The sequence below is a fragment of the Mesoplodon mirus genome, assembly GCF_964341445.2.
Source record: "Mesoplodon mirus genome assembly, chromosome: 15".
NCBI lineage: Eukaryota > Metazoa > Chordata > Mammalia > Artiodactyla > Ziphiidae > Mesoplodon > Mesoplodon mirus.
The window spans coordinates 23,649,557-23,675,365 of record NC_138991.1 but is presented as its reverse complement, the minus strand read 5'-3'; the positions used below and the strand labels follow the sequence as shown (position 1 = coordinate 23,675,365).

Genomic DNA, 25,809 nt, shown 5'->3' with positions numbered 1-25,809 from the left:
CACAGATCCCTGAGGTCAGAGTTCTCTGGCCTAATGACTAGGATGAGAGGAGGGGCCTGAAGGGTTGTAGAGCAAAAGAGACTAAGAAACTAAAAAGACTTTATTGAGAAGTGCTGTGGGTGATCCCTTGCTCCTTAACATTTATTCGTTCACAGATATTTGAGCACCTACCACATGCTAGGCCTATCTAGGCGCTGGAGGATACAGTAGTGAACAAAACAAAAATCCCTGCCTTCATAAAGTTTACTGCTGTACTGGGAGTAACAGGTTATGAAGAAAGAAAGAAAGAGAGAAAGAAGAAAGAAAGAAAAGAAAGAAAGAAAAAAGAAAAAGAAAGAAAAAGAAAACACATAGCATGTCAGTAATAAGTGCTAAGGAGAAAAACAAAGCAGAAAGGGGGATAGAAATTCTTTTACACAGAGTGTAGCTTTGGACGGGGTGTTCTGGGAACTGCTGTGATGTCATTGCTTGCTTTAACCTGGGAAAGAATAAGAGAGACTGCCAGGGCTCCCCAGTGACGTCACGACTAGCTCTGTGACGCCACACCAGAGCGTTCGGCGGAGACCCTGGTCTCCTCTATGAAGTCAGCAGCCAGGCCCAGATAGAGGGGAGAGGGTTGGTTGGGTCAGGCCGCGGGGCACGCCGGCTGCACGCAGAGTCCTTGGGGTCCCGGCGGCACGCACCTGCTGAGGGAGGGCCGAGGGCCTTGGCGGCTCAGGCGGTGACTTTGGCGTCCGTGAGGGGGGCAGCCCAGGGTCAGGATGCGGCGAAGCCGCCGCCCGAGCTCTGCCGCGTTCCCGCACAAGCACACGCCCAACTTCTACAGCAACAACAGCAACAGCTCTGTGAGCGTCATCTCGGGGGACAGCTGCAGGCACCGGTCAGCTGAGCCGGAGCCCGGGGAGCCCGAGGTCAGAAGAGCCTGGGGCTCTAGCTGCGGTGAGCCCGCCTTGAGCGCTGGAGTGCCCGGAAGAACCACAAGGGCTGAAAGCTCTCGGCTGAAGCCGGCCTCGGAGCCACAACGGGCCGGCCGCCTGTGGCTCGGCAACCGTGAGGGGCGGGGCCTCGGGTGCGGGCAGGGTCGAACCCGGGTGAGAGGAGGGAGTGGGTGGGGCCTAAGGGGTGGGGCTTGGCGCGGAAGCGGAATAAAACTATCTGGGTGCCTCCTAAGGGGCGGGACCTGTAGGGTGAAAAGAGGAGGCACTAGATTAGATGCCCCAAGGGGGGGGGCCTCGGTGTGGTGGACGGTCCTGGGGAGGGGCGGGGCAAGTCCTGTGATTGGGCACCACTGAGGAGGAGCGGCCTCGGTGTTTGCATGAGTTGGCTACCAGGGAAATGGGGCCGTATCAAGACCTAAGGCTGGGGGCGGGGCCACCGTTTGGGAGGTGGGACCACGGCTAGACTGAGCTTTCTGGGAGCAGGGCCTCAGAGTGCTGCGAGAGACCCGGGATGGGGCTCCAGTGGGACCAAAGCCTCTGAGGCTGCTCTGCTTCTGGGCTGGGGAACCTGCGGCCAGGTGCCGGGGAAACAGCGGGCCTGCGGTGCGCAAGGCCCCAATGGAGCCCCTTGGGCTCCCGCAGAATCGGCTGGCTCTCCCGGTGTCCCTGAGGAGCAGCTCGACCTCTCGACTCTGGATCTGAGGCAGGAGATACCTCCCCCGCGAGTGTCCAGGAGCTTCCTGAGTACGGGCCAGGCCAGCCCAGCCCAGATCCCCTCTGACCCTCTGGCCCGCCTCTCCGAATTCCATTTCTCACCTCTGGGGCCCTGTTTTCAGTTCTGAGCCCCCGGCCCGTGTCTGATTCTCTAGCCCTTTCTCTGAGCCCGATCCATCTTCCCTAAGAATGAGAATCCAACTCATTCTCCTTGCCCGCATCTAATTCTCCTAGCCCACACCGCTGTTCCTGAGCCCCTGTCCCTGAGCCCCCTTCCTAAGCCCCTTCTTGAACCTCGAACACCACGCTCTGTGAGCCCCTCACCTCTCCCCCTCCCTAAGCCTAGTCCCTTCTCTGAGCCCCCTCTCTTCTCCTCAGGCCCACTCTTCCAGGTGCTGAGCATGTTGTTATCCCTGGTAGGAGGTGTGCTGGTCAGTGTGTACAGGTCAGAGGAAGGGAAGGGGGAGCCCCAGGGGCTGCTCCTTGAGGGGGTGGGGAGCAGGGCCAGACCCGGCTGAGGCTTGAGCCGATTCACACCGGTGCTCACAGGAGCTGGGTCTAGGACACTGGGGTGGGGTCCGTGGGGTTCGCTAGGGTATCGGGACCTCAGCCTGCCTCCGGTTCTTCAGGGAGGTCTGTTCCATCCGCTTCCTGCTCACGGCTGTGTCACTGCTGAGCCTCTTTCTGGCAGGTGAGAGGGCGGCGAATTCCCTAGGGCCCCAGCCCTGGCTGCTTTGGAGGCAAACCTGGTACATTCTCTCCTGTACCCTTCAGCCCACTCAGTCTCTTCAGAGGCTCACAGCTCCTCACAGTCCCCTTCAGAGCCTTCTAGTCCCCCCTCAGACTCAGCCCCTTCAAGCCTCTTGTCTCCCCACTGTCCCCTTTATGCCAGGGAAACCCTCTCCCTTTCCTTCCCCTGAGACCAGCCCCCTCTTTCTCCAGCACTCTGGTGGGGGATCCTGTACCTGGCCCCTCCTTTGGAGAATGTGAGTCGGGGAGACTGTCCGGGGTTGGGTGGTTGGCAGGCTGTGAACCTGGAGGTTGTGTGGAGTCCCCTGGGCCGCTGGGAGCGGGGCAGTGCTGGAAGCTATAACCCTAAGGAATGGCTGGATATAAACAGGAGATTTCTGAGGGATTGTGCCCAAAGGTGCTTGAGGGTGTGTCTCTGAGAGGTCCTGGAAGGACAGGCCAGGGGGACAGGGGTTGGCAGTCCTCAGAAGCAAGGCTTTCTGAGTCTGGCCTCCCACACTGAGGTGGGAACAGAGGTGGGTGGGAGCTCAGCAGCACTGTACTTTGTCCCTCCCTCCTCCCTCCAACAGGAACCTAAGGAGATGCTGACTCTAAGGTGAGAGGGGGCACCTGGGGTGGGGAGTTGGGGGCCTCAAAGGTGCTGAAGTGTCCAGGGGGACGGGGAGCCAAGTGCACCGTGCCAACCTTCTGCCTGCAGCGAATACCGCGAGCGCGTGCGCTCCCAGGAGCAGCAGCTGCAGCAGCTCCGGGCTGAGCTGGCTAAACTCCACAAGGAGGTGGCCAGCGTTCGCGCAGCCAACAGCGAGGTGAGCCCCGCAGACTCATCCTGTTCTCAGAACCGGGTCCAGGAGCTCGGGCCCCAGGAGCCTGGCCCCGTGGCTCCGCCCATTGCACAGTCCCGGCCCACCTTGCAGCTCCACTCCCTGGGTCCTGAGCCTTAAGGCCCAGCCCAAAACCCCGCCTTCTGAATTTCTCCCGGGGCCCACAAAGTCTATCCCCAGAGAACTCTGCCCCACTATAAAAGCTGCCTGCAAGCCCCACCCCTCCAGGCCCCGCCCTCTCTCTTTTCAGAGAGTGGCCAAACTCGTATTCCAGAGGCTGAGTGAGGACTTTGTGCGGAAACCCGACTATGCGCTGAGCTCTGTGGGTAAGACACAGAGACACTGAGAGACTGAGACTCAGAGACACAGACAGAACTATGCACATGACCGGCTCCAGGAGACCGACCTCAGACAGACCCTGCCCCAGCTGTCAGTCAGGCCTAGGAGCCCCTGAGTGGTTGCTTCTCCCTGCTCCAGGAGCCTCCATCGACTTAGAGAAGACGTCCCCCGACTACGAGGATGCGAACACTGCCTACTTCTGGAATGGCTTCAGCTTCTGGAACTATGTGCGACCGCCCACGGTTATCCTGGAGGTGGGCCTGGAACCTAGATCCCGGAACGGGATCTGGGGCGGGACTCTGGGAAAAGGACCCCCGCAGCTCCCCTGGGGTGGGACCTGACAGAACTGAGGGCGTGGCGCCAGGTGGGCCCTGCTGGGCAGAAGTCCTGGAGGCGGGGCCTGGCTTGTCTGGGGTGAGGCTCTGGGTGAGGCCGAGGACAACGAGGACAACGTGATACTGGAGAGATCTGGCCCTGCTAGGTACTGGAGGACTGGGCGGGGCCCATGATGGGGTCAACCTGTCCTGTGGTTCTGATGGGCTGTGTGTCTGTCCGCCCGCCTGCAGCCAGATGTGTTCCCTGGGAATTGCTGGGCTTTTGAGGGCGACCAGGGCCAGGTGGTGATCCAGTTGCCGGGTCGTGTGCAGCTGAGCGACATCACTCTGCAGCATCCACCGCCCAGCGTGGCACACACCCGGGGAGCCAAGAGCGCCCCGCGTGACTTCGCAGTCTATGTAAGTGGGGCTGAGGCCAAGGAGGTGGGGGATTTTTGCCTAGAGAGCACAAGGCAGTCATGAAAACTGAGACTACTGAGTCTTTGCTCGCTCATCCATAAAATGGAGATACTACCACTTGCCTCTCAAGGCTGCTGTAGGTTATAAATAATTATAACCATATTCAAATATTAGTTACGGTTTATTGAGTGCTTACTCTGTGTGGAGTACTTTACATGGATTATATATCCTTGCATCCACACAACAACCTATGAAGTGCAAGTGGCCGAACTAAAATTTGCAACTTGATTTCTTTGAGCCCACATTCCACACTATACTAACACCAAAAAATAAATGAGAGTATGCATACAGATGCTGAACACAGAGTAGGTGCTAAACAGAGTCACTCTCTCCCTCCTCCACCTGGGCCTCACTGTTCCTCCACTCATTCTTCACTTACTAGGGCCTCCAGGTTGATGATGAGACTGAAGTTTTCTTGGGGAAATTCACCTTCGATGTGGAGAAATCTGAGATTCAGACTTTCCACCTAGAGGTATGTTTGTCTCACAGTGAAGGAAGATTGGGGAGGAAGGCAGTCCTTGGGAGACCGGGCCTTGGCATGATCCATTTGTCTCCCCAGAATGACCCCCCAGCTGCCTTTCCCAAGGTGAAGATCCAGATTCTAAGCAACTGGGGCCACCCCCATTTCACATGCTTGTATCGAGTCCGAGCCCATGGCATTCAAACCTCAGGGGAGGCAGGGGACAGTGCCACAGGGAGGGCCCATTAAACATGCTGATTGTTGGAGTCGAGTGGAGGTCTATGCTGAAAGAAGCTGGATCAGTGCTGGGAGGTCTCTTGTGGGAAGGGGGGTGTGCGGCGCTCTAGTTGCCTTTGGTATATAAACATGGTTGGGGGGTCTACCAAAACGCCCTCTTTGAGAAGTCCAGATCAATATAGTAGCAGCAGTAGATGATGTTTATGGAGTGTTTACCATGTGCACAAGACAGTACTCTGGACGTTATATGCCTTACCCTAACTAATCTTCACAACCAGAGGCGGAAGCCACTCAGGTCAGGAAAGTTGCTCAAGGTCACACAGCTAACGAAGAGCTGAAACACAGCAGGACCCCAAGCCTACCACCCTCTTGCAGAGCGCCAGTCAGCATGAAGCCATGCTTGTGCACCTCAATTCTCACCCCAACTCTTGCTAGGTGCAGGTGGAGGAGGAACTATCCCTTCAGGTAAAAACTAGGGAGACTTGAGAACTTCTAGGAAGCATCTGAGTCAGAGTTGATGCAGGCCTGGTCACCTTTACCCAGGTTGTCTTTACTGGGACCTGAGTGCACGACTATGCTAGGCACAGTACAGGTAGTCTAGTATTTACCAGTCCCTGCCCTCAAGGAGCCTGATAGGGGAGAGACGATGCTCCACAAAATGGGAGAATTCATTGACTTGATCCAAGAACTCTTCACTCTAAGGGTCAAAAGTAGAATTGGAGGGAAAAAGAGGAGACAGACATTAAAGGGTTAATGAGTTCTACCCAGGCCAAGAGGAGAAAAGGGGAACAAGTGTGAACAAACAAACATGCAACATCTTGACTGTTAGGATCCTTTGTAGTGTGTTCATGTTTTGGAAGAATATATAGACTATTAACAGTGGTTACACCTCTGGAAAGTGTAATGCATGAGTATGTGGGGGGAGTGGAACATGCATCCATCTGTTTAAATTTTGGGGTTATTACTCTTAAAGCCTGAGGTTTTCTAACTAATGAACTAATACAGCTTTTCTAGAGGGCAACTTCATAGTAAGTACCAAAAGCCTTAAATTTTATTTATTTATTTATTTATTTTTTGGCGGTACGCGGGCTTCTCACTGTTGTGGCCTCTCCCGTTGCGGAGCACAGGCTCCGGATGCGCAGGCTCAGCGGCCATGGCTCACGGGCCTAGCTGCTCCGTGGCATGTGGGATCTTCCCAGACCCTGCAGGGCATGAACCCGTGTCCCCTGCATCGGCAGGCGGACTCTCAACCACTGTGCCACCAGGGAAGCCCCAAGCCTTACATTTTTTTATACTTTTTTTTTTTTTTTGCGGTATGCGGGCCTCTCACTGTTGTGGCCTCTCCCGTTGCGGAGCACAGGCTCCGGACGCGCAGGCTCAGCGGCCATGGCTCACGGGCCCAGCCGCTCCAGGGCATGTGGGATCTTCCCGGACCGGGGCACGAACCCGTGTCCCCTGCATCGGCAGGCGGACTCTCAACCACTGCGCCACCAGGGAAGCCCTATACTTTTTAATCACTGCAATTCCACTTCTAAGCATGGATCCAAAGGATACCTAGATATAATCTAAGTTAATACTTTAAGGATGTCCACCATACTGTTGTTTATGAAGGAAAAACTGAAAATAGTATCTAAGAAGATAAAGTACACTACAAAAATAATATGGAGACAATAGAAATGGTAATATAAGGGAATGTTTAATGTCATGAAAAGTAAATAATGAGGGGCTTCCCTGGTGGCGCAGTGGTTGAGAATCTGCCTGCTAATGCAGGGGACACGGGTTCGAGCCCTGGTCTGGGAGGATCCCACATGCCGCGGAGCAACTAGGCCCGTGAGCCACAACTACTGAGCCTGCGCGTCTGGAGCCTGTGCTCCACAACAAGAGAGGCCGTGATAGTGAGAGGCCCGCACACGGCGATGAAGAGTGGCCCCGGCTTGCCACAACTAGAGAAAGCCCTCGCACAGAAACGAAGACACAACACAGAGAAAATAAACTAATTAATTAATAAACTCCTACCCCCAACATCTAAAAAAAAAAATAAAAAAGTAAATAATGATATATGGATAATTTCTTAAAAAGCAAGCTAGGTTGGTATACATAAGAATTTTTAATTTCCATATCAGAAGAGTTACATAGACCAAAAAATACTATAACTGAAAAGACAATAGCCTTGGAGGAAATATTTTCAACATGTATTAATAACTGAATAACTGTAACAGAATAAGGGCTATAAGGACAACCTATATAAAGGCTGTTCAGAAGAAATACAATCGACAAATAAACATATAAAATGATACCTAGCCTTCATAAATAAATTCAAACTAAAAATGAGATTTTTTTTGCCTGTCAGATTAACAAAATGGGTAAAAAATTGTTATGAAAGGCAATTTACAATATCTATTAAAATGTTAAATATTCCTGTCTTTTGATTGAGCATTTTCACTTGTAGGAATAAATCCTTCAGAAACATTCCTGTAAATGCACAGAAAAATGTAGAAGGATATTCCTTACAGCACTGTTTGTTATAACAGAAGAAAACTAGAAGGGACCCAATCTTGATAAATTAGGGATTGGCTAAATAAGCTATAGTACACTCATACACAGAGTAATACATAAGCATTAGAAAAAATGAGGTCAGCAGTAAGTTCTAACGGATAAAATACCCAAAATATAATAAGAACAAAGTGCAAACAGTATAATATCTATTTAGGGAAAAATCTGTCAGACCTAGAAAATACACCCTGCTCCATAATCTATTTTATACAGTATTTATATTTGAAATAATTTTGTACTAACTAGCACACATTCTAAAAACATTTAAAGCATACTAAAATAGTATGTATGGTATGATCCCAATTTTGTAAAACAAAAAACATGTATCACTAAAAATATGCATAAAGTATTAAAATATATGCACCAAATATTTTATTAGGACATGGGAGTTTGGGTGATATTTATTTTTTCCTATAATGAATATACATATTTATTTTCTAGTAAGAAAAAAAATTAGTTATTAAAAAATTCAGGCTTATAGCCTATTTTTAGGACTAGAACCACCACTGCTCCATCCCTCCAGGAAGTCTAGCATAGCCCCTGCTCCATGTTAAAACTCACCCCTCCCCTAGCACTTTCCACCTTGTCTGTGTTCACAGCTCAGCTCTGCTCTGAGGCAGGGCAGGCTAGGTGTTTGGCTTACATTCAGCCTTTGCATTTTCAAAAACAGAGTCAGTGTCTCTAGATATGTGGCCAGGATTACCCAATTTCTTTGAGTGGGGCTATTATATCAGATGAATCCTTCACTCAACAATCCCTAAGGTCAACAAATAAGCTCAGAGAGGAGAAGTAAACATGGCTAATAGCAGATTTCCACCCAGAAACACAGAGTGGTAGCAAAGTGTGGTCTTCACTGATCTTTATTGAATGAGAGGCTCCAGGGACAAGCAGGTGAGATCAAGAGTGGCTATAGCAAGTATAAATAAAAGTAAGCATAAAAGTATAAAACATAAAATGCTAGCACTAGGGAATGTGTGTTCAGGGTTAGGGGACCTTAGGAACACAGGGCTGAGGACTGGCCACAGTCTACCCCTCCAAAGGAATCTAGGCCTGAGGGACCTGTGCAGGGCCCTTGGCTGCAGGTGGAAGTGGTTTGAATGGGGCCCAACCTTGGGCCTTGAAGTAGGAGACGAGTTGCGTGGGTACTTCTGCAAGTACAGTCTGCGCCAGTGCCTCTCGAGGGGCCTGCCAAGGAGAAGAGGGGCAAGTTCAGTGATGACCCATGACCCCTTCCCCAGGTCTACATTTCATACCCCAGAAAGGATACAAAATCCAACACCCAACCCTGCCCCAGGCTCAGATGAAAGGGTAAGTATCCCCACTCACATCAGGGAGAGGTGGAAGGCTAAACTCCCAGATCTATTCTGTCCCCGAGCTTGTCCCTACTCACATTCTGGAAGTGGCGGTAGGGCACAAACTGCACTATGTCACGAGCAGCTGCCTCCCCGGAGCGTGTACGCAGGGGTCCACCATCAGCATCCAGCTGCTCCATGGCCTCGAAGTCAGCACCACCCACACCCACGATGATCACTGACATGGGCAGGTAGGAGGCACGAACCACAGCCTCACGTGTGGCCTCCACATCTGTCACAGCACCATCGGTCAGCAGCAACAGCACGAAGTATTGCTAAGGGCAAGTCCATTCATATACTGAGGCAGACCCTCTAAACATCCCAGCCACATAATCCCACACTGACAAGAAGTCACCTGTTACACAGCCCTCAAGGGAGCCCCTGACCAAGTCCCCCCTCCCCACCCACTACCTCCCATGACCCTCACCGAGGCCGTCCTCTGATGTGCAGCCTGGGCTGCAAACCTAGCCACATGGTTGATGATGGGTGCAAAGTTGGTGGGGCCATAGAGCCGAACTTGGGGCAGGGCCTGGCGGTAAGCATCCACAATGCCCTGGATGCCTAGAGAAGAAAGGCAAAGAATACCATAAAATACTGGGCCTCTCAGCATTCAGCCAGTCCTGACATCACTCTATACTGGCCAAGGAGATTTAGGAACCTGGGTGCATTTCATTCAGTCACCCCTGTAACCCACAGTTCTTAACCCTCTCCTACAGATGAGAAAATTAAGGCCAAAGAGAGGAAAGGCACATGCCCTAAATCACAGTTTGAATTAAAACCCAGATAAGGGGGAATCCCCTGAACAAATCTAGGAGTGCTGAGAGCATCAGATTATAACCCACTTAATAAAATAATGAATTATAACCCATTTAATAACATAAGAATCCACAGAGATATTAAATAATGGGAGAGAAGGAAAAGTTCTTCCTTAATAAATGTAGAAGGAGAAATTATAGAATCATTTTACAATCAGAGATAATTGATTCAGGTAAGGATCATCAATGGATTCTAAAACTAGAGGGTAAAAATTGATGAGTGACTGGATATTTATACAGCCTCAAAGTATCCTCCCAAAGGATACTTATTATTAATTAAAAGGAAAAAAAACAGACCCACACACCTATGGTCAATTACCTTTGATAAAGGAGGCAAGAATATACAATGGAGAAAAGTAAGTGCTGTTGGGAAAGCTGGACGGCCACGTGCAAACCAATGAAGTTAGAACACTCCCTCACACCATACACAAAAATAAACTCAAAATGGCTTAAAGACTTAAATATAAGACATGACACCATAAAACTCCTAAAAGAGAACATAGGCAAAACATTCTCTGACATAAATTGTACCAGTGTTTTCTTAGGCCAGTCTCCCAAGGAAATAGAAATAAAAGCAAAAATAAACAAATGGGGCCTAATCAAACTTACAAGCTTCTGTACAGCAAAGGAAACCATAAACAAAACGAAAAGACAACCTACAGACTGCGAGAAAATATTTGGAAATGATGCGACCAACAAGGGATTAATCTTTAAAATATACAAACAGCTCATACAACTCAACAAAAAAAAAACAACCCAATCGAAAAATGGGCAAAAGACCTAAACAGACACTTCTTTTTTTTTTTTTTTTTTTTGTGGTACGCGGGCCTCTCACTGTTGTGGCCTCTCCCGTTGCGGAGCACAGGCTCCGGACGCGCAGGCTCAGCGGCCATGGCTCACGGGCCCAGCCGCTCCGCGGCATGCGGGATCTTCCCGGACCTGGGCACGAACCCGCGTCCCCTGCATCGGCAGGTGGACTCTCAACCACTGCGCCACCAGGGAAGCCCAACAGACACTTCTTTAAAGAAGACATACAGGGACTTCCCTGGTGGCACAGTGGTTAAGAATCCACCTACCGGGCTTCCCTGGTGGCGCAGTGGTCGAGAGTCCGCCTGCTGATGCAGGGGACACGGGTTCGTGCCCCGGTCCGGGAGGATCCCACATGCCGCAGAGCGGCTGGGCCCATGAGTCATGGCCACTGAGCCTGCGCATCCAGAGCCTGTGCTCCGCAGCAGGAGAGGCCACAACAGTGAGAGGCCTGCGTACCGCAAAAAAACAAAAAAAAAAAAGAAGAATCCACCTACCAATGCAGGGTACACGGGTTCAAGCCCTGGTCCGGGAAGATCCCACATGCCGTGAAGCAACTAAGCCCATGCACCACAACTACTGAGCCTGTGCTCTAGAGCCCGCGAGCCACAACTACTGAAGCCTGCACGCCTAAAGCCCGTGCTCCACAACAAGAGAAGCCACCGCAATGAGAAGCCCATGCATCACAACGAAGAGTAGCCCCTGCTTGCCACAACTAGAGAAAGCCCACATGCAGCAATGAAGACCCAATGCAGCCAAAAATAAAAATAGATACATTTATTTAAAAAAAAGAAGAAGACATACAAATGGCCAATAGGCACATGAAAAGATGCTCAACGTTGCTAATTATTAGAGAAATGCACGAAATTCCCTGGTGGTCCAGTGGTTAGGACTCTGTGCTTCCACTGCAGGGGGCATGGGTTTGATCCTTGGTCGGGGAACTAAGATCCTGCATGCCATGCAGCACCGCCAAAAAATAAAAATAAATAAATTAATTAAAAATGATTAAAGGGCTTCCCTGGTGGCGCAGTGGTTGAGAGTCCTCCTGCCGATGCAGGGGACACGAGTTCGTGTCCCGGTCTGGGAAGATCCCACATGCCGTGGAGCGGCTGGGCCCGTGAGCCATGGCCGCTGAGCCTGCGCGTCCGGAGCCTGTGCTCCACAACGGGAGAGGCCACAACAGCGAGAGGCCCGCATACCGCAAAAAAAAAAAAAAAAAAAAAAGATTAAAAATTAGAATTTAAAAAAAGACGTGATACACACACACACACATGCACACACAGTGGAATACTACTCAGCCATAAAAAGGAGTGAAACATTGCCATTTGCATCAACATGGATGGACCTAGAGATTATCACACTAAGTCAGAAAGAGAAAGACAAATACCATATAATACCACTCATGTGGAATCTAAAATATGATACAGGGACTTCCCTGGTGGCAGTGGTTAAGACTCTGAGCTCCCAATGCAGGGGGCCCGGGGTTCAATCCCTGGTCAGGGAACTAGATCCCACATGCATGCTGCAACTAAGAGTTCGCATGCCACAACTAAGGAGCCTGGTGGCCTCAATTAAGGAGCCCATGAGCTGCAACTAAGGAGCCCACCTGCCACAACTAAGACCCAGCGCAACCATATAAATAAATAAAAAGTGAAATATTTTAAAATATGATACAAATGAACTTGTGTACAAAACAGAAACAGACTCAGACATAGAAAACAAAATTATGGTTAACAAAGGGGAAAGGGGATACGGGAGGGATCAATTAGGAGTTTGGGATTAGCAGATACAAATTACTATACATAAAATAGATAAACAACAAGGTCCTACTGTGTAACACAGGGAACTATATTCAATATCCTGTAATAAACCATAATGGAAAAGAATATGAGAAAGATATATATGTGTGTGTGTGTGTGTGTATGTGTATAAACTGTATTTATATGTATATATAAACTGAATCACTTTGCTGTACACCGGAAACTAACACAACATTGTAAATCAACTATACTTCATAAAAAGAATTTTTTAAAATTACATATAAAGAAAAAAACAGTACTTGTATAGTAGAGAAACCTGGTAGACTCTACCTTAACCAAGTGATCGAAGTTAATATGACTGGTAAGAGGATATCATGTGCCTCCTGAACACACAGCATGGCTTCTGTGGTATTCCCGCCAAAAATGCATAATTTGAATCTAATTATGAGGAGATATCAGGTAAACCCAAACTGAAGGACATTCTACAAATGATCTGGCCTTTAATCTTAAAAAATGTCAATATCATGAAAGACATGAAGAACTCTGGAAGACAAATGAATGAAACGTGTGATCCAAGATTTTCTTTTGCTATAAAAGAGAGGACAACTGGAAAATTTTGAATAAATTTTATAGATTGGGTAATAGTATTGTATTGATGTTAATTTCCTGATTTTGAGAATTGCACTGTGGTTATGTAAGAGAATGTCTTTTTTTTTTTTTTTTTTTTTTTTTTGCTGTACGCGGGCCTCTCACTGTTGTGGCCTCTCCCGCTGCGGAGCACAGGCTCCGGACGCACAGGCTCAGAGGCCATGGTTCACGGGCCCAGCCGCTCCGCGGCATATGGGATCCTCCCAGACCGGGGCACGAACCCGTATCCCCTGCATCGGCAGGCGGACTCTCAACCACTGCGCCACCAGGGAGGCCCTAAGAGAATGTCTTTGATTTTAGGGAACACTGAAGTATTCAGGGATAAAGGGCCATGCGGATGATGATGAGTGCAAAGTTGTTGGGGCCATGGAGGCAAACTTGGGGCAGGGATTATTCACCACAGTTCTCAAACATTTCTGGAAAAAAAGTGTATATATAGAGAGAGAAAGAGGAGGAAGAGAGAAAATCTGAGTGAGAGAGAGAATGACACAGCAAATGGGGTAAAATGTCCATGTCTGAGGAATCTGGATGAAGGTAAACAACAGCCCCTGTGACCCAGGCCCTGACCCCTGATCCCCAGTGACCTGAATCCCTGTAACTATTCTTGCAACTTTTCTCTAAGTCTGAACCCAAGTCCAAAATAAAAACCCAGGTCAGATCAGGTCAAGTTTTCCACTTCAGCTTATTGCTCTTGTGTGGGTGCTAGGGAAACACTGGGTTTGGCCCTCTCTAGACAAAAGAGTGTGGGGCAAAAAGTACCCTGAATAGAGCTGCAGGGAGGCACCAAGGTTTCCACTGATGCCCTGTGAGCTTCTAGGCAAAGATAATAATAATATAACAGCTATCATAGTTTAGAGAACACTTAGTATGTGCCAGGCTTACTGCTTCAAACTTTATATGCATCTTCTTAAATATTCAATATCCTATAATATTTAGTCTTATTATGAAGCCAAAGCACACAGAAGCTAAGCAACTGGCCCCAAGTCATATGATTAGCAAGTGGCAGGATGAAGATTTGACTCCAGAGGCCTAGCTCTAAAATCCACTCCTCTGGCCAATGGAGTCAGGTGTCTATCTCCCCACCCCCATTCTCCCTTGCCTCTCTAGATATGGACAGATATACCTTACGCTGGAGGATTGGGGACTTACCTGCACAGTAGGGGTTATTAGGGTTGAAGTTCAAGGCAAATTCATGGGAGACCTGAGGGCAAGAAAAAAAATGAGGTTCTTTCCCCATGACCACTTTTGTGCTAAGAAAAAGGGCATTATGGTATGTACCAAGCAACATACAGGAGGTATTTAGTCCTGAGCATTTGTTATATACATGCCTGTAAGGATACATCCCTGCAACTCCTCATAAAGCTGGGTGCCAAGCAGCAAGTTTACCACATCCCCCAAAATCAGGACCCTGAAACTAAAAACAGGAGTAGGGGAGGGGAAGAAAACACTCACCTGCCAGTCAGGGGGTACCTGGGCCCCAAATCCAAATGCTGGGAACAGCTTGTCCCTGTGGGAAGACAGTGAATGGGGGAAGAAGCAGTGAGAGGACCATGAGCCCGAGGCTAAAGCATCTGCAGGGAGTGGGGATGGGCAAGAGACAAAGTTACTTACGAATCATAGTCCTGAACCACACTGCCCACACTCCACAGTGCTGTCAGGTACTCATTGACTCCTGTTGGGCTCAGGTAGTGCAGGGAATCAGGTGAGGAAGGGTCTCCATTGGAGCCCGTGAAGTCCATGCCCACCTGGGAGGGGAGGAGGGGAGGAGGGGAGCTGAAGGCCACCTTGCACCCCAGATCTGTTCTCTTGCCCCTGATGAAGCAACTTACAGTGAAGTTGATTTGACAGCCTCCCATCACATAGTCCAAGAATGAATATTCTGTTTCTACCTGTAGATGAAACCAGGGTCATAGCTGGAGTGAAGGGGTTGGGGTCATGGAGCTTAGAAGTCAGAGACTGGGCCACATGGGCTACTGTCTCACCTGACAAATCTTGACACAGATAGTTCCAGAGTTCTTGTAGCTTTTCTTTTTCTGCTGTTTCTCAAGGTGGATGCATTCAAACTCAGCCTGATAAGGAAAGAAAAATTAGAGTAGGAAACTTCTAGAGCATTAGACAGGACTGGAGCTGCCCTGCCCTCCCTCTCTCCCTGGAGCTGCAGCCCCTAGGCCCACCTCAACCCCTGAGCCAGCACTCACTGGGACTGCTTGCAGCTGGGCCAAGCTGGTGTGGAAGGTACCAATGAGGTCATGTGAACCATCACTGTCATAATCTGAGCATCGCACCTAGGAGGGAAGGTGTGTGTGTGTATATAAAGACCAGGAGGCAGGTGGCAGGTGAGAATAAATCCCTCCCCAGGCTCTCTGCCCCTGCTCAGTCCGCTCAGGAGGCAAGCTCCTCACCTGGATGGGTGTGCTGGGGTCTCCCCCACAGAAGTGTTGAAGGGGAACAGAGAAGCGCTTCCAAGTAGGGTTCAGGTTGTTCTTGATGACCTGAAGGTGGAGGGCAAGGCCTCTAGTGAGCTCTGTGTTGGCATGTGGGGAGCTGCCATTCTTCCTACCCGTATGCACTCTTTAGCCCTGTGCTCCAAACCCTGGTAATCACAAGCCCCAGGAGATTCTCTCCTACCCATCATACCCAATCCCAGGGGTCTCACACCTCAGATCTGTACGCCAGGTGCCATTTCCCATCACCCTGATGGAAAAACTCCAAGAACGGATCCGATTTTCCCAGGAAGTCCTGTCAATATCACAGAGACCGCAGTTAAGACTCAGGCACCTGACAACCACTATGAAAGACCTTCCCACCCTTCCCCTTCCAACACACCACCCCTGTCCGCTTAATTCTTGAACTCCCAGGGCCTCCTTCCACACACACCTTCTTATCTAGGTTTCTGGCCTCCACCTCCATGGTCACTACACGACTATCCTTCAGCTCCTGAGCTGAGACCTAGGTAGGGGAAGAAGCAGGAGACTGTATCATCTCATGAATTCCTCGTGGATATAAGTACACAACCACTCACAAACCCCAGCAGAGTTCCTCCTTACCGTGATGGTCCCTCGCCCAGCAGGTTTTCCAGGCTTCAGCATCAAGGGTAGAGTTAGTATCCGACTGGACACAATCTGGGGCAGAGCAGGGGTGGGTGGGGTACCAAGGTCTCAGACAAGGCTAGGTCCTGTTTGACCCCAACCTCCAAGTTCCAAGCAGTCTGGTTTATCTGACAGCGCTCTTACTTAACCTGTGTCTGAAGGATTCTAATCCCTGGCTCTGCATACCTGTCCTAGGGAACACTCAGCCCCTCCTAGGAAGTCATCATCCCCCAGCTCAGGTGTCTTGTTGTCTATGTCATAGATGCCAAATCGGAGCTTTTGGGCTGTTTCAAAGTGGTACTCAAGCTGCAGAGTCTTGGAGAACTCAGGGCTCGAGCAGTTCCGTACTCGCTCAGTCCGGCCAAGCTGTGGGCAGAAGCCAATAAGCATCACAGTCATGCACCTTCCAACCCAAAATAGTCCTAGCCTCCCTCCACAACTTTATCCCCCATAGTCCTTCTCACCTCAGCCCATTTGCCCCCTCCCACATCCTGTAAAAGGACGCAGAGTGGGTCAGACTTGGAGCTGATGTCCTTGTCAATGAGGTGGTCACATGAAATGGACAGCTGAACCAAGGTCACGCAGTGGGCCATCTGGGGGGAAAAAGACCTGAATCAAGCACCTTCCTCACCCTTTCCTGACTGTAGGTCCCAACTTGTAGTAAAGTCAGCTGGCTTCAACCAGGCAGGGCTGAGCCTGTGTCTACCGCCATGACACCCAAGGAAGAGAAGGCCCTATAGCTTCCATACTCCTCCAATCCCCCTGGGTAAGCTCAATGGGATGGGAGATGGTGGTTACAACCAACCCTGGTCCAAGAATATGATGGGAAGATGCAGGAAAAGTGTACTGGCCTCCACCAACAACTTTGACCCCAAACTAGTCCTCCGCCCAAAATTGGTCCCAATCCTAATAATGTTGCCCAGACCCAGACTCCAACCCTGATCTTCTCACAGACCAATGAATCTCACTCTGATGCCTTTACTGGCCCCAGACCAGACCCTAATCCGAGTTCCAAGCCCAATATTGCCCCAAATACAGCCATGATCCAGATTCTGCTCCCCAAAGTCTCTTCCTCCAATGATTTCCCACTAACCCTGGGGCCCTACATCTTGAGGCAGAGTTATGATCCCCGCACTGATTCTCCTAGCCTATAATCAGCTGTTCAGGTCCAACTCCTCACTTTTTTTTTTTTTTTTTTTTTTGTGGTACGCGGGCCTCTCACTGTTGTGGCCTCTCCCGTTGCGGAGCGCAGGCTCAGCGGCCATGGCTCACGGGCCCAGCCACTCCGTGGCACGTGGGATCTTCCCGGACCAGGGCATGAACCCGTGTCCCCTGCATCGGCAGGCGGACTCTCAACCACTGCGCCACCAGGGAAGCCCCAACTCCTCACTATTTGCACTACCTAGCCCAAGCCATCATCATCTCTCACCAGGCTTATTGCGTTACCCCCTTTTAACAGGTCTCCCTTATCCTACGCCATCCTCACCTCTACTTCCTCATCCTCACCCCAACAGGCTACTCTCAATACAGCAACCAGGGTGATCCTGTTAAAACACAGGTCATGTCATACCTCTACCCAAACCCAATAATGATTTCCCACTGCTTAGAAAAAATCCAAACTCTGCATTGGCCTACAAGGTTTTGAAAGATCTAGATCTCTCTAATTTGATCTCCTAACACCTTCTTGCTCACTCCATTCTGGCAACACAGGTCTGCTTGTCATTCCTCAAATATGCTTGTTTCTACCTCAATGCCTAGAATTTTCTTCCCTCATATAACTAACCCACACGGCTTGCTGTTCTCTCACATTCTCTCTAGGTCTCTATTCAAAATCATCTTCTTGGGCTTCCCTGGGGGCACAGTGGTTAAGAATCTGCCTGCCAATGCAGGGGACACGGGTTCGAGCCCTGATCTGGGAATATCCCACATACCGCAGAGCAACTAAGCCCATGCGCCACAACTACTGGGCCTGCACTCCAGAGCCCGTGAGCCACAACTACTGAAGCCTGTGCGTCTAGAGCCTGTGCCCTGAAACAAGAGAAGCCACTGCAGTGAGAAGCCCACGCACCGCAACAAAGAGCAGCCCCCGCTTGTCGCAACTAGAGAGAAAGCCCGCGCACAGCAACGAAGACCCAACGCAGCCCAAAATAAATAAGTAAATTAAGAAAAAAATCATCTTCTCCAGTTTGAAGGAAAAGGTTCTCCTTTTCTGGCCACTCTAAAATTTCAACCCTACTACCACTGATACATCACATACCCATTTCCTGTTTTTTCTCTTTAGCATTTATCACTGTCTAATATACTATATATATTTATGTAATTTGTCTTCCCCACTAGAATGTAACCTCCATGAGGGAAGGGATATCTGTCTGTTCTATTCACTGTTCTGTCTCAAGCACCTAATAAATATTTGCTTCATGAAATCCAAAAGGCCATCTCCAGCCTCTGCACCCAGCTTACCCATCTCCAAACTGACTGGCAATCAAACAGCACCAAGGTTCTCCAATTCATCCATTCCTTTTGCTAGAAGCACTATCTTCTTGCGTGGATCACCATGACTCCCATATAAACCCCGCCTCCTAAGTCACCATAACAGTTATCCTCAGACTCCTCACTAACCCTATGTCCCCCCTGACCGATACGCCTGCAGACCGTCTGTACCAAGAGTGCAGACGAGGCCAGATCTCTCACCCAGCTTCATTCAGCACTCCAGGTTTCCCAGCACTATACCCCAGGATGCCTCCAGCCTCAACCTCCCCTAAACTGACCCTCAGTCAGTCAATCCCTCTCCCAACCTGGCCCAGTTAGTGCTATTCCCACCTTAGTGCCTCATGGTCTCTGTCTTGAATGCTGTTATCAACCAAAATTGGAATGATTCTTAGAGTTCAACTTGCTTCACATACTGTCCCCTCCATAGCACCTCAGTCTCTGCTTGAATGCACCCAATGATGGAAAACCCACCACTCTTATAATCCAATCATCAGAAAGTCCTGCTCCATAAAGTCCTACCCAAACTAACCGAAGTCTGTTGAATTCTCCCTTCTACACATTATTCCTATTTCTTCCCGTCTAAAATTCCACAAGCAAGCCTTATTCCGTCTCCCTCTGAGAAGCATCTGATACCTGGAAGCAGTGAACTGCAAGGTAAAATCTGGAGAAATAGCCCCAGTTCTTTTGAATATTGCCACTAGAATGTGGCTTTTAGACTTCTGACCAGCCTGATCACTGCTTTGGAGGTTCCCCAAGGACAGATCCAGAGCACAATACATACTCCTGAGGGAACAGAACCACAACTTCCCCCGTCATAATCTGACTCCATGCTTCTCACCTCACACATTCTCTCAAGTGTTTGCACAGTACAGAGACAAATAAAGAAGAATGATCATTTCACCACTGCTCAGAACAGTAAAAAACCTGAAACCACTTAAAGGTCTATCAATTAGGTGGTGACTAAGTAAATTACGGTACTTAGTCAATGGAATGCCAAGTAGTGGGTAAATAAACAATTAAGGCAGAAGAATACTGGTATCATATGAAAAAATAAAGTTGCAAACACGGTAAGAAGAGTATAACCCCATTTTAAACTTCAATTGTATGTGTATATACAATAGATTTAAATACATATACAAAATAAATACACACAAAAAATGGAAGACACACCAAATAAATGCAACTTTTAGGTACACCTCAGAGGAATGGAATAAAGGTGAGAATTTTACACACTCTTATACACTTCTGTATTGTTTCAATATTTTATACTGTTTGTTTTGTATTTTTTAAAGGGACTCATTAGCTTTTTGCCCTAATCCACACCTCATGTCCTCATGACAATTCATTCTAACCCCAAAGTCTCTATACCTTCACTTCAACAACTTCTACCTAACTTCAGGCCCCACTGTTTCTTGCCTCCTCCCTGGTTTTTCATCCTTACCAGTGCCTTACCTAGTCATCCCTGACCCAGCTTCCAGAAAATCTCTAGTCTAACTAGAAGCCCTGTATAGCTGCTCATGGCCCTTAGTTTCAAAGCCTAACTCCCTAGCATGGCCACCTTGTGGCACAACTCCAGAGGGCCCATCTATACCGAACTAAATAATTGTCTAATAAGATGACTCTGCATCTGTAATTCAACTTTCAAAGCCCTTCTTAGACTGTTCTACCTCCTGCCGTTCCACCATCCACCCAACTAGTCATCCAAAGCTATTTCTCGTTTCTCAAACACACACAACACACACTGATACCTGACTTTTCTGCCTAGCAAATGCCTTGTCATCCATGGTTATGCTGTGACATTATTCTTATATGAAGTCTTGCCCACCTTCCCCAGGTTGCATTTATCTCTCCGCTGGATGACTGCAGTGGTTTCTTCACCAGTTTTTCTGTATGTGTGTGTGTGCACAAGCACGTGCATGTGCGCGGACACACACACACACACACAGCGCATTTATTAGCCAAACAGAAACCAGCTCATGTCGCTTCTCTGCTTAAAACTCTGGAATGGCTTCCCAAAACACTCAAAATAAAATCCAAAGTTCTTACCATGGTCTACAAAGCCCTGCAAGACCTGACCATCACCTAACTAATCATCTAGTCATGCAAGTACGTTCCAGCCAGGTTTCATTTCTGATCCACATACACTCAACATCAATCTCATTCCCCATCTCAGGGGCTCTGCACTGTCTTCCCCCACATACACTCCAGAAAACAAATAAGCTGTATTAGAGTAGGAACTATGTCTGGTTCGCCTATCTCTATATGTACAATACCTACAACAGTACCTATCCTATAGTAGGTACTCAGTAAATATTTAGTGACTTAACGGTGAAACCACTACAACAGAATTTTTACTTTTGTCTGTCTACCCTCATAATCTTGGCTCCTTGGAACTAGGGCTAGGTATTATTTCTGTATACTAGTGCTTAGTTGGTACTCATAACCATTTACTGAATAAATGGTAAATGTGCTTCTGCTCAACTCAAACCTTCATGCCTTTTCCATTTGAACTAATGTCTGGCAGTAATGCAGAAGTTGTACTCTTCTACAACTAAGCTTTAAAATTTAAATGCAGGACTCCTAGAATTCAATGCTAAATGATAGTCAATTAAAAAATGGGCAAAAAAATTGATCTGATACTTCATAAAGGAAAACATATGAATTGGAAATAATCAAAGGAAGTGATCAATAGCACTAGTTATCAATGAAATACAAATTAAAACCACAATGAGGTACTACTACATACCCATCACAATGGCTAAAAGTAAAAAACTGACAACACCAAATGTTAGCAAGGATGTGGAATTCTCATACGTTGTTAGTGAAGGCACTAAATGTACCATTTTGACGGTCTGGCAGCTTATTAGAAAACCAAACGTATATCTAGCCTGAGAGCAATTACACTCCAGATTTTTATCCAAAATAAATAAAAACATTATGTTCACAAAAAGATTCGTACATGAATGTTCATGGCAGCTTTATTCGTAATAGCCAAAAATCTGAAACAGCCCAGTTGTCCATCAATATGAGAATGGATAAACAAACCATAATATGTTTGTATATGTAATAGAAAACTACTCAGCAAAAGAAGAAACAAACTATTAATATCTGCAACATGGATGAACCTGAAGCATAAAATGCATAGTTACACTTTATAAAGTTTTATGACAGGCAAAACTAATCTATGGTGAAAAATTCAGAACAGTGGTTGTTCTTCCCCTCTCCCCCAGGGGAGGGGGAGGTATTAACTGCGAAGAGGCAGAAGAGAACTCTAGGGAGAATGTGAAAGTCCTTTATCTAGGTAGGAATGTGAGTCACAGGTGAATCTGTCATTTTCATCCAATGGTACACTTAAGGTATATACATCCTACTGCATGTAAATTTTATCAACCCCTACCCTAAACCCATAAACAAATATTCAGCTCAGGATAAGGCATACTGAAATACATATGGGTGAAGTGTGCTGATGCTTGCAACTTCTTTGAAATGCACTGAAAATTAAAATGGTTTGCTGAATGGGTAGATGTGGTAAAACAAATATAGGAAAATATAAACTGTAGAATCTGAATGGTGGATATACGGGAATTCACTGTATCATTTTTTCAACTTTTCTGCATGTTGAAAGTTTTCATAATAAAATGTCAGGGAAAAATTTAAATGGAGGACTACAGGTTTATCCCTGATAAAGACTTTGTTGTGGGCATTCCCTGGTGGTCCATTGGTTAAGACTCCGAGCTTCCACTGCAGGGGCCACGGGTGTGACCCCTGATCCCACATACCGCGCAGCATGGCCAAAAAAAATTAAACAGTTGTGAACTATGAGAGCATTAGCAGTAATGAACTGTGGTGGTAAGATGACAGGCAACAACTGGAGCTGCTGCCCTTCCCCTCACTCCATAGCTTCTGAAAGATCCCAGGAAGAGATGCTTTTGGTGGGGGCCAAATACATGCAGAGGGTCAGGAGCTTCCTCATGTGCTAGGCCTCTATTTCTGATAGACTATTCTTTTCTAGTCTGTTACCATTTCTACCACTTTCTCCACAGCTGGTCCTATTCTTTTTTCAGTTTCTTCTCTGCCCAGACTAAAACCCCAACAAGAATGCTGTGGGCCCACATATGCCTCAGGAGCACATGGGGCTAGATTTCATTCTGAGAGGTCAGAGCTTCCTGGATAACTACAGTTTTGTTTTTTCACAAATCTGACTTTTACTTTCCCATTGGAATTAGTGACTCGTACAAGCAAATCTTTATAATGTGCAGTTTTCTATCATTTGAGTCATATTCCCTTTAAATCATCTAATGCATGGGATTATTAGCATCTCCTAAATCCTATTTATCTCCTTTAAAATTTACCTCCTAACCTACCTGTTTGGAAATCTTCTGTAATTAAAACTAGTTCATGTCACTCTTCTGTCCCCTATCCCTTTAACAGCTACATACTTTACACCAGCCTCATTTACCTTTCATCTAGTGTCATTAATCTCATGGGATTTTCAGCATCCTTTATAGGACTGGAGCTTTACAAAAGTTTATTAAATATTACATTTAAGTGACTCAATAAAAGGAGTCTCAGAAATTTTTTTCATTTATTTTTGTAAGAGAGATCTGGCTAATACTCGCCAGGTCTTTGTGCACTCTCTTCTGAGTCAGCGTATCTTGCCTGGATGTCTGTAATAGTCTCCTTCTGGTCTCCCCATTTCCACTCTCAGTCCCTTCCGATCTCTTTTCTATGTTGAAATCAGAGATCTTCCCTGACTCCAAACCAACAAAACCCAGCTTCTCATAAACCTATCAAAATGTGTAACTTACTTGCTTATTATCTATTTCCCCTACCAGATTATATAAATTCAATAGGGGACGCACCAGATCTGTCTTATTTCATTCCAGTGACTCATACATAGCAGGTGCTTTATAAATAACTGCTGAATTAATGCTAAAAGAAAGGAGTGATAATCCAAGGATTCTCAGAAATAACCCAAATCTAGCCCTGGCCTGCTGCAGAAGCCATCAAGGGAGAAGTGAGCTTTCCAGGAACATTCAATACAAAAGACTAGCTTGTTATCTCTGTTTGCACCCACAATCCACACCTTTCCATCTGGGAAACTGCAAATGGAAACAACTGAGTATTAAGAACCAACCTTTCCCGCTTTTGCTTTCTACCACTTGGAGTCTCATTCCCTTCACTCGCCCTTGTAGACGGCTTTCCTCTGCTTACCCCCATCGCCAGCCAACCTTAGTGCTTCCCAAGCCTCGTACCCTGGCAGGGCACTTTCTCCAGTATTCCTTAAAGAAGCGATACACACTCTCATTTTTATAACTTAAAATTCACAAAATGTCAGAAATTAAAAGGAACTGAGTGATCATCTTCTCCAAGTTCCTCAATTCAAGGCAGAGAGGGAAGAAGTGATTTGGCTAAGGAAACATACATCGTTAAGTAAAATGAGGACCAGAACTCTTATTCTGACTCCCACCTAGTCTTAAGACTTTGGACTGTAGTTAACACCCTTCTCTACTGAAAGAACCTCCCTTCTTATATTTAATAGCAATCTGATATAGTGGGCAAGAGTATGAGTTCTGCAGTGAAGTAACCAGGCTCCAAGTACTGGCTTTACTCCTTTCTAGCCACAATGAGATACTATTACACACCCACCAGAATGATGTCTTATCTCTGTAATTTGGGCAAAATTTTTACTCAGGTGTTAAGTAGGGGATATTATCTATTTCTAAAGATTGACATAAATAATGTATGCAAGATGCTTAGTACAGAGTCTGATACTATTATCACAAGTGTTAGCTATTATTATCCTTCAAGCCTAGCTCTCATATGCTCCCCTTTTCATGATCTTTCCAGCACTCAACAACTTCTCATTCTGGACTGCTATACTCAAGCCACACCACAACTGTACCCTGTCAATGTTTCCAGCTCCTGTCAATGAAATAACAAGCTTCTTTAGAAAAGACGCTGCTTCCGTATCTCCTATGTCACACAGCACAGACCTGAGCACATAATGGGAATTCAAAACACCTGAGGGAGGCTTGCAGCAGAGTGCCGGAGCAGGCTTGTACAGTTTGCAAGAGAGAACAGTTAAGGAATTTTGTAAGCAGGTAGCCTTGTTAAGTTTTAAACCACAGAAATTGGGCAAATGCTAAAAATCAGGGCTTCCCTTCGCCCAGCTAGCCAGTTTACTAGCACACCACTGTTGATAGGGAATCTCGCTGCCAACAGGCAGTAACTCACCCTTCATTTTCTTTGGCTTCCCCTTTCCTGCCTCGGGAGATTCTATCTTGGCCCTTCATAAATCCAAGAACAGATCTTTCCTCCCGATCTAGTTGGATCCAATTCAGTGCCAACTGAGCTGAAACTCTTCAGTCCTTCACGCTCAGGAGTTACACTGCCTTCCTCCATTCCCAAAAGCCTAACAAGGCAAGGCACCAGACTTCACCCCACTTCCAGGCTGTGAGGAGGAACAGAGCACCCATCTGTACGGCAGGATCACTCACTCACGAACCAAAGCCACGCTCTCACTCCTGCTGCCTACCCTGGCACACTGGAGCAGCCGAGATGCTGGATCAAATCTTGAAAACCCATCAGGAAATTCTCCATAAGCTCCCAATAGCAGAACACCACCCAATGGAGTACTCTCTTCTTCCAAGATTGAAAAAGACAAACTACGCCCATCACCACCACTCTTCTTTTCCCTCTCTGCCTCAAGGGACATGATGAAGGCAGACCAAGTATTTCTACCCCTGCCTCTCCCTCTATAACTCAGGAATTCCCCAAATTTAAATCAACAGCCTCAAGGACAGTCCTCTTAGGTCACGAACTGAATCAAATATGCAAATCCTTCCTACAAAATTACATTCTTTATTCATACATCTGACTAAGAGCTACTAACATTGTGTTTATAAGCGAAAATCTTAAGCAATAATTTGATTTAGATCCACATAATACTACGAAGTCTGGCTGCCATGCAGCATTTGGAAATATTAGAAAGCTTAAAATGTGCATGTTCACACAAAAAGTGAAAAGTGGGAAAATAACAGTAAATGGTCACAGGGTTTCCCATCCCGCTGTATTCTACAATGGTCAAAGAAGTTTGGAAGCCACTGATCCAACTCCAACGTCCCCAAAAGACTTATCCAAAAATGGACAAATCCAACCTGTGTGCAACTCTCCAAAGGGAAGCTAGCTTGAGGAGAGAATTAGATATGGGAAAGGAAGCAAACCAAGAAGGAACACATG

At 47.3% G+C, this 25,809-nt stretch overlaps 2 protein-coding genes across 7 annotated transcripts in view; one reads left to right on the top strand and one right to left on the bottom strand.

Moving 5' to 3' along the window:
* Window positions 1–738: 738 nt before the first annotated feature.
* SPAG4 (sperm associated antigen 4) lies at window positions 739–5,192 on the top strand. The gene is given in 13 exon segments (XM_082600637.1): window positions 739–1,006; window positions 1,008–1,069; window positions 1,581–1,682; window positions 2,031–2,097; window positions 2,282–2,343; window positions 2,595–2,638; window positions 2,972–2,997; window positions 3,100–3,208; window positions 3,474–3,549; window positions 3,701–3,816; window positions 4,129–4,296; window positions 4,739–4,828; window positions 4,916–5,192. Coding segments are annotated over 13 exon segments (1,317 nt in total). The 5' UTR covers window positions 739–761; the 3' UTR covers window positions 5,066–5,192.
* A 3,258-nt stretch (window positions 5,193–8,450) lies between these two features.
* The window catches only part of CPNE1 (copine 1), a 37,857-nt gene continuing 20,498 nt past the window's right edge, over window positions 8,451–25,809 (bottom strand). For all 6 annotated transcript variants that reach the window (XM_082600634.1, XM_082600635.1, XM_082600633.1 and 3 more), the window contains 15 exons: window positions 16,542–16,670; window positions 16,264–16,443; window positions 16,036–16,110; window positions 15,866–15,937; window positions 15,647–15,727; window positions 15,391–15,480; window positions 15,187–15,273; window positions 14,971–15,057; window positions 14,818–14,877; window positions 14,600–14,733; window positions 14,441–14,495; window positions 14,138–14,189; window positions 9,386–9,519; window positions 8,997–9,233; window positions 8,451–8,791 (listed from right to left, as the gene is read on the bottom strand). In XM_082600634.1, coding sequence (XP_082456760.1) covers window positions 8,651–8,791; window positions 8,997–9,233; window positions 9,386–9,519; window positions 14,138–14,189; window positions 14,441–14,495; window positions 14,600–14,733; window positions 14,818–14,877; window positions 14,971–15,057; window positions 15,187–15,273; window positions 15,391–15,480; window positions 15,647–15,727; window positions 15,866–15,937; window positions 16,036–16,110; window positions 16,264–16,443; window positions 16,542–16,670 — 1,614 coding nt within the window. In that variant the 3' untranslated portion in view covers window positions 8,451–8,650. The remainder of the gene's footprint in view (window positions 8,792–8,996; window positions 9,234–9,385; window positions 9,520–14,137; window positions 14,190–14,440; window positions 14,496–14,599; window positions 14,734–14,817; window positions 14,878–14,970; window positions 15,058–15,186; window positions 15,274–15,390; window positions 15,481–15,646; window positions 15,728–15,865; window positions 15,938–16,035; window positions 16,111–16,263; window positions 16,444–16,541; window positions 16,671–25,809) is intronic.